Raw genomic sequence first — 8,971 nt, 5'->3', positions numbered from 1 at the left:
TCCACATCTGCAACAGAAACTTTATGGTGTCTTCTTCTTTCTCAAAGACACCAGTACAAATCCAGATTAACTCGATGTCCTGACACAGGACAGAGATGCTCTAGAGTTGTTCCAGTCCCACTGAGAGCAAGATTTATGCCATATATTTATTCCCAAAATACAATACTGCTTCTTCTGCCTGGAGAAAATGTTTGTGTGTCTCTGCAGCTCTGAATGACTTTATACACTGTTAAGCCTTGCATGTGATAAAAAAAAAATGTTTCAAAAACTCCGGAAAGTTCCTGGCTGTATAGAAACGCATCATTGTACTGCACTGGGCAGGCGTATAAATAGCTAGAGAAGTGCTTTCTGTGCATCTGGTGCTTTGCTGTGTTTCACCAGGAGAGGGTAGAGTTTGGAAAGGACTCCTGGCAGCCTAGGCTCCCTATTGTGCTGGGAAACAGCGAAGGGAAAACAAGCACAAGTTTCTCCTCTGCCTGTTTGCACCGACTGACTATGTGCGAGAGTCAGCAGATGAACTCTGGAAGACCTTAAAGTAAACAGAAAACGGAAAGAGAAACAAAATTCAAAAGCAGCTTTCTAGGGAAATCTGTGGAAGCGAAGGGAGAAGCCGCGGCAGTTCCCGTGGGCTCACCCTGCCGACTGTATCTCTGAGAACTGTCACTCACCGCACGTTGCGTTAATCTGAGCTCAGGATTTATTTCTCTGCCGTGACTTCCAAGCTGTGAATAGATATCACTTTTAGAGAGAGAATGGGACCTGAAAAGACTCTCGAGCACTGAACAGAGTGGTGAGTTTTATTAAATGGTTTCTTCTCTTTCCAGTCTGCTGGAGCTTTCTTACATCCTGCTTGCAGGCACAGCAGCCCGATGACTTGTCTTTTCCCTGCAGCTTGTTGCATTCCTCACCAGGCTTTCCTGACCGCAGGTTTCTTTCAGTAACCTTTCCCACCAAGACTCCAGGTCAGTTTGGCGACATTTGTAACAGGGCTGGTTCAGTGCTGATTTGCTTCCATGAGAGATTAAAACCACAAAGCTGTGAAACCAAACAACGGGCTAAAAATCAACCAAAATACAATCCAATAATAAAATGGCAGGTGACTCTAGGTTTCCACATGTGGACACTGATGGATCAGAAAAAAGTGAAGAAATGGAGATTGTAGTCAATGTCGGTGGGGTAAGGCAGGTGTTCTACGGAGATAACCTGAATCAGTACCCAGAAACACGGCTGGCAGAGCTGGTCAATTGTTTATCGGGGGGATACGATAGCATATTCTCCCTCTGTGATGACTATGATCCTGGAAAGAGAGAGTTTTACTTTGACAGAGATCCAGATGCTTTCAAATGCATTATTGACGTGTACTACTTTGGGGAAATTCACATGAAGAAAGGAATTTGCCCCATATGTTTCAAGAATGAAATGGAATTTTGGAAAGTGGATCTGAAATTTTTGGATGACTGCTGCAAAGCTCACCTAAGTGAAAAAAAGGAGGAACTGGAAGAAATAGCCCGAAGGGTGCAACTCATTCTGGATGACTTGGGAGTAGATGCTTCAGAAAGTCGCTGGAAAAGGTGCCAAAAATGCATCTGGAAATTTCTGGAGAAGCCAGAATCATCCTATCCAGCTAGAGTGATTGCTGTACTGTCCTTTCTGTTTATTTTGATCTCCTCTGTTGTGATGTGTGTGGGGACCATCCCAGACTTGCAGGTGGTAGATGCAGAGGGGAACCGTATGGAGCACCCGACCCTGGACAGCATCGAGACCGCCTGCATAGGCTGGTTTACCATGGAGTATGTGCTGAGGCTGATCTCCTCCCCCAACAAATTCCACTTTGCCCTTTCTTTCATGAACATTGTTGATGTGCTAGCAATACTTCCTTTCTACGTCAGCCTGACCTTGACCCACCTGGGAGCCAAGCTGATGGAGCTGAGCAATGTCCAGCAGGCCGTCCAGGCACTGCGCATCATGAGGATCGCAAGGATTTTCAAGCTTGCACGGCATTCCTCAGGGCTCCAGACCCTAACTTATGCCCTGAAACGCAGCTTTAAGGAGCTTGGGCTGCTCCTCATGTACTTAGCTGTTGGAATCTTTGTCTTTTCTGCCCTAGGTTACACCATGGAACAAAGTCACCCTGAAACTTTATTTAAAAGCATCCCTCAATCATTTTGGTGGGCAATCATTACAATGACCACTGTTGGATATGGAGATATTTACCCTAAAACAACACTAGGAAAATTGAATGCTGCCATCAGTTTTCTTTGTGGAGTGATAGCGATCGCCCTCCCCATCCACCCCATCATTAACAACTTTGTCAGGTATTACAATAAACAGAGAGTTTTAGAAACAGCTGCCAAACATGAATTGGAGCTGATGGAACTAAACTCTGCTGAGGGGAAAGCCGCAGGCTCCAGAAGCGAACTAGAGGATCTTTCAAGGGAAGGCAAAGAGGGTCCTTTTTATAGCAGCCGGATAAAAGTCTCCCACAGTGACACCTTTATTCATCTCCTGTCAGAAGAGAAACACTATAGGACCAGGCTTCAAAGCTGCAAATAAACTGTGAGCTGTTGTCAGCGCTAAGCTACAGATCGGGACAACCTGACAATCAGCTATGGAAGGGACTCGCAGATCTGTCAGAGTTGGGAGGGAGCACTGCTTTGCTTTTCCAACATGAATATAAATTAACCCCATGGCTTCTCCATCAACAGTTGGTAAGACTTTACCGTTATTAACCCAAAATAAAATAGTAGGACTCCACTGAGATCAGACTGCTTATACTGAGTGTGTTCTGACACAAACCATTTGTAACCATTTCAGAGACTGAAAAGTCCTTCCTGATCCGTAAATGTTCAATGACCCGAATGTGCAACATTGCCACATCAAAACTTTGTACCTGTGACAATAAAGAGCAGCATCACACAGATTGTGTCTTCCAGGCTCTCTTCAATGCCTTTGCAGCTAGGGGAACTGCTCCTTAAAAAAATTAAAGCACCCTCTCAGTTGTATTAGATTCAGGCTTACAGCAAAATGTTACAAGCAGTTTGAGCCTAGAGATACTGAAAGTATCAGCATATACTGTGTGCAGAATATTAGAGTGAATAAATGGCTTCATTTTGTAAAATGTACTTTGGGGTCAATTTTTGGATGGGTTTCTGTTCCTCTTTCCAGAAATAGTGTCATTTTCAATGGGACATGAAACTATATTTTGAGCAGAGATATAGAACAGAATCAACGTATTTTAAGGAGCAAATTTAAAAATATTTGTTCTAGCTATTAATTACAGCACAGTTTATATATGCAGGGATCTTTCAGGAAGGATTTATAATTAAGTAGCTTTTTAAAATGGTAAGTCAAATCATAGTATCTTTAATTCTCTACTAAATCAAGGGAAGTTTATAAGGAAGTTAAATTAAGTAATTCTAAATGAGAAACTTTAACTCTTTGAAAGTAAGTGCAGAGAAAGTTTCAGTAAAAATAGTATAATCTTCAACTGATTTATGGTAAAAATATCTAGCTGAATAAACATATTATTAGGTAATTTTTTTAACTAACATATCCTTCCTCTACAATAACTGCAAGCTTTGTAAATGTTAGTTTACAGAAGTAGTAGGCACTAATCAGTATCTTCTTCATTAATTAATATACTAATTAATCAACACCAGTGTGTAGGTACTATCCTGTCCAAAAACAACTGCCATCTACATAAGTCTAAATTTGGTTGGTGTAAAAACTGTATATGTAATAGGTCTGGTGTGTACCAGAGAAATTCAGTGAAACTAGGAGTTATGTCAGCTTGGAGGGAAGGGGAGCACTGGCACACATATATTTACTTAAATTAGAAGTAGGATCCCAAATGTTTAAAGGGCTAGAGCAGCTGTCTTTATTTGTTCCCTTTTGTGCTGGGCAGCCCCTTGCCCAGGTGAAATCCAGCAACATGAGCCATGACCTATCCCTGGGCACCTCATGCCCAAGATCCCCTTGCAGGGGACTTTTTGGACTTTGGGACTTTTTTCCTGGGACATGGGCAAGCAGTGGGCCTGTGGCATCCACCCCACAAGAGCAGTGTCTGGACGGGCACAGAGCTGAGGGATGGGCTCTGTGCTCTTTTCTGGCACCTCATTTGTCCCTGTTCCCTGGCAGAGTGGTGTGTTTCTGCTGGTGGAGAGTGCCCTGTCGTGCTGTGCTGGGGAGCAGTGATGGCATGGAGGGGCTGGGGAGGTGTGCAGTGAAGGGCAGATACTCCTCAGGAGCACCACCCACCCTGTACCTCTCCTAGCATGGAAATCAGCCCCTGCTTCCCTCAGCTGAGGGCCTTTCACAACATTACCCCTCACATCTCAAACTGCTCATCTCCAGGGACATGTCCTTCCTTACATACCTCCATCAAGTAAGATAATTCAAACAATGTCTAAACATTTCTGTATCTGAATCCTTCCACCAGCATTTGTCCCAAACTCTCTCCTGCCTAAGACAGTCACTATAAGTACCTCCTCAGCCCAAGCACCCCTTCACCCCCATCCTCCTCTCCACATCCCAGCTCTTAGCCTCTAGAACTGCTCTCTCACTCTGTCTCATCTGCTGAGACCTGCTCTTTGCTTGCCAACAGCCTCAGCTCCTCTCCCTGGCTGCCTGGCCAGGACCTCAGCTGGCTCTCATCTAAGGGACAGGATTGTGTCCCTTGCACTGCTTAAGACTTCCAGGTTACAAGTATGGACTGCAAACCAGCAAAAATTGACTTGGCTGGGGTGCTGAGGATGGGAGAAGAGGGAAACTAACAAGGCTGTGTGAGTCTAGCCTTATTTATCAGCAGGAATATTAAATGCTCCTGACTTCCTTTGTGACATGCAGACAGTAGCTGAGAGTGAATTAAGTTAGCAAAAGCATTTTCCTGAATGAGGAAAGCACTGTGTTAATGCTAAGTAACATGGTTTAGCACTGTAAGTGCTAAATCCTCACTGCTGTGCTTTGTGATTTATTTAACCTGACATTAAATAAAAAATAAGCCTCTCTTATCAGAAATAAGTTTATGGGCTAATTTCTCCAAGGAGTTATGCTTTTGAACTGCCTATGTTCTGTCAGTGTGGAAAGAGTTTTGAGACAATCTTGGTGCTGCTCTAGCCCAGGGCTCAGTGTGTCTTGCTGCACTAGGGACTTTATTTGTTGGATTTGTTGCTATAAGTTATGTGTTCTTAGAAGGCTGTGTGTGGGCAGGATGGATTCTTGCCTATTTGCCTTGCTCATGCTGTGGAAACCCTGCAGGAACAGGGGGAGACATGGGCAGTGGTGGAAAGACAGGGCAGGCTGGCAGCACCTGGTGAGACTGGAGAGGAGCAAGAGGTCTTGAACACCTCTTGGTGCAAAACAAGGCTTTCTGGGCCCCTGGGAGACACCTCTTGCAGATCAGGAAACTACCATAAACCACTGGCTTTGAAATTAGGGCTGGACAGAAGGCTCTGCTCCTTAAAGAATTAAGTGATCTAGGGGTTGTTTGTTTTCTAGTGTTTTAATATTCTACACAACCCAGCAGAGCTGATTTTCCTTTATTACAAGGTAGTCTGAAAAAAAAAGTGGATTTGAAAATCTGGAAGTCTTGGGGATGGGTGGAGTCGAGGGGAATGTGAACGGGGGGAGGAAGAGGCAGCTCCTGTCAAAGAGAAGGAGGGCTGAGGACCAGGCATCATGGCCCATCTGTCCCTCGCCCTGATAAGGGCACTCATCACTTTTTGCAAGTGAAGCTGACAGTGATGCTGTTTCAGTAACCCCTTGGGCAGATTTCTTTTTGCCTGAAGTACTATTTGAATGTAGCTGATAAAAATGCTAAAGAGGAGAAACCAAGACTGTTTTCAGTCTCAAGTAATCTCTATATACTGATTTTTCAAATAACTACCCAAAATAGAGACTGGATAAAAGAGTCACAAACAGGTATTTGTTGAAACAGAACATTCAAATATAGAAATTAACAATTAACTATACTAGAAGATACTGAGATTAGCTCAGCTGGTTAGAGCAGGGTGCTAATAATGCCAAGGTTGTGGGTTTGATCCCCAGATGGGCCTTTCACTTAATAATTTGGCTTGATGATCCTTATGGGTCCCTTCCAACTCAGAATATTCTGTGATTCCGTGAAAAATCACACAACCCTCTTCCAGCCACATCTGCATTGACAGATATGCAAACAAAGTCAGTCCCCTGTGAATTATGCTAGGCAGAATTACTTCCTCCCTCCTCCCTTTCAATGCAGCCCTTGGTCCTATATCCACAAAAAAGCCTTACAATTCCTTACTTACACAGGTAGAAGAGTTACTGGGCACATACACAGGAGAGTGCACTTGTTACCCACCCAGGTTTCTGAGGAACTGGCTCACTCTCCATTCAACTGTTTTACCTAAACTGTCCTTTTGGGAATATCAATGTTTCCTTCCACACCCAACTTTCACAAGAAACTTTCCCTTTGAGACAGAGGGTCCTTAATGGTGTGGGTAATAAGTTCTGCACTGCCTGGTGTAAACCAAACATCTCTGGGAGTTGCAGGAACATAACACTAGTGTGAAAGTCAGCTCGGGACAATGTATCTTAAATACATTTGCTCCAGCTGTAGATAACTCCATAAAACCAAAATTGGTTTCTCTTCCTGCAATGAACTGTATTAGGCTTGAATTCAGTGGCAGCTTTGCCTGCCTTAGGAATTTTATAGGGAATGATGGAGCCAAGCGAGCCAGGCTAATGTACAAGGCAAGCTTGGGTAAATTGCTAAGAGGAAAATAAAAATGATGGAAAGGCCTGAGAGTTCCAGGAGAAGCTGTGGCATTTAATTGTTTCTTTTCTGGTTGCTTTCATATGTAGGTGAGAAAGCTGACAGTCTTTTAAAGTTGCTTTTTGTCTTCCCATGTAAAGGTCATCTTAAATACCTTTTTAACATGCTGACAGTCAAGTACTGCTAAATCATCTTGGTCAGTTAAATACATATAATAGAAGCTGAAAGGAAGGGAAATCTCTAGAGGAGTCTGTCTAAGTAGACAAGTTTCTTTAAAAGTAAAATCTCAACATGGAATGAAAGACTGAATGCTACGCTGTATATCCCTACAAAAATCCTCTTATTTTCACTGCACCACTTTACTGATTTCATTGATAATGAAGCACAAAAATGCTGACCCCAGTGCTTTGGGTTTTAACTATGACATGCTCTGATTCTGTATTGTATAAGCAAGTAACCTGTACACTCCACAACAGTGAGATGTCTTAAAAATGGAAATTATCTGTATTCATTAGAGTCTGTGCTAGAGCTCACAGGTTCTGTGTTAGGGCTCTCAAAGCCATAGGAACTCAGGCAAGCAGTCACTGGAAGAAGGCAGCAAATTGCTCGTTAATGCAAGGGAAATTTTAGTAACCCTTCTGCCAGCCTCAGACTGTTTTACTGTGCAAGAAACAAACTGCAGCTTCAATTACTATAAGAGCATTACAGGAAATTCTTTATCAGTACGATGCACTCCGCTGATCCCAGACAATGTGGCCACTGCATTACTGTTATCAGCTTTACAAAGTCAATGTTTTCCAGGCTTACTAGCATAGTAAATAATGGCTATTTTACACAACATCCAGAATATGAAGTGGTTGTAGCTAGCTACTGGTCACTGCTGATATTTTTTTTTTATTATTGCTTTTGCAGCAAAAATGATACATCACAAATGTTGTTCTCCATATTCACATAAATGATGCATTCACTGTCTTACTGATTTTAACTGCTTATATCCCTGAAGTCTCAGCTTGTCCATTGTCAACCAGTAAAGAATTAACCCTTCTGACTTAGTTTATACCAGATTAACCACCACGAAATGCTACATGTAATTTTGGTTTCTTCCCTTATTCCATCAAGATTACTCCATAATCAGACAGCTCTTTTCACTGGCATGCTTTTATTTTCATTCACCCCCTTTTTTGTACCTTAATTTCAGTCTATTACACTTCAATGTTTTGCTTCAGAAAATGGGAATGATTCATCTGCCTTGATGCTCACACCCCTGATGCATTTATCAAATGACTTGTGTGGTCCCACTAAGTACAGCTCTCTGAATGGTGTCAGTTCAGTGGGGCAGGCTTTGAACATGCCTGGGAGAGAAAATAAACTGGCTTGAAACTTCATTTGGACATGTTGTCCCCTCATCCCCCAAATCCTGCATCAGAAGAAAACTCTCTTTTATACATGGAACACTCAGAAGATGCGAGGCCCATATGCAGCAGCCCTGTCTGAATGCTCAGCCCCAGCTGAACATTTTTCCACATGTTTAAATTCCCCTCTCTTTGAGAGGACTGAAACACTGAAGCATTTGGCTAGAAAGAGATTGCTTTAAACGTGCACTTACATGCTTTGCTGATCAGGATGTGCTCGTGTTAAACCTTACATGGCAAAAAAATTGATGTTTCTGAACTGCTTCCAAGCAGGCACCAGCAATTTTCTGCTCACAGCCACCAATCAGGCATCAGCACAATGGGACTTTGATTGGTCCTTACAGGGGCTGCTGCAATACAAATGAGAATTACTTTCTGCTCATGAATAACTGATAAAGTGTCATCCTACTGCTTGAGAAGCGAAACATCTAGAAGACAGCCTGACCTTTGCCTCCCCCTTACTTACTCACTTAGTAGAAACATTACTAATTACAAGTCTGTTTTTGTACAATTAAAAAACCCAAAACAAACAAAGAAAACCAACCAAAAAAAAAGCAACAACCAAAAAACACCCTAATTCCATCACTCTTTGAGAGGCAAAACTCAAGCAGAGAGGAGATAAAACCTGCATCCTCCCCTGGGCTTTTGCTTGGCAATGGCCACTGGCCAGCTGGACACTGCTTGCTTGTTTGCAAAGGAACAAATCACACCCTTGTCTGCCAGCAGGTCCTTCTATTTCTACTCGTTGTCACAGCAATAAATCAATTGTTTCTGCAAAACACAGCTCCTCTCCAGCTCGTGGGGAATC

At 42.8% G+C, this 8,971-nt stretch overlaps 1 protein-coding gene across 1 annotated transcript; it reads left to right on the top strand.

Annotated features, from left to right (window-relative positions):
• Window positions 1-360: 360 nt before the first annotated feature.
• KCNF1 (potassium voltage-gated channel modifier subfamily F member 1) lies at window positions 361-2,925 on the top strand. The gene is made up of 2 exons (XM_058836858.1): window positions 361-790; window positions 892-2,925. The coding sequence occupies exon 2, from the start codon at window positions 1,090-1,092 to the stop codon at window positions 2,551-2,553; it is 1,464 nt and encodes a 487-aa protein (XP_058692841.1). The 5' UTR covers window positions 361-790; window positions 892-1,089; the 3' UTR covers window positions 2,554-2,925.
• Window positions 2,926-8,971: the final 6,046 nt, after the last annotated feature.

Source organism: Poecile atricapillus, chromosome 3 (assembly GCF_030490865.1).
Source record: "Poecile atricapillus isolate bPoeAtr1 chromosome 3, bPoeAtr1.hap1, whole genome shotgun sequence".
Classification (NCBI taxonomy): domain Eukaryota; kingdom Metazoa; phylum Chordata; class Aves; order Passeriformes; family Paridae; genus Poecile; species Poecile atricapillus.
This window is presented reverse-complemented; position numbering and strand designations above follow the sequence as displayed.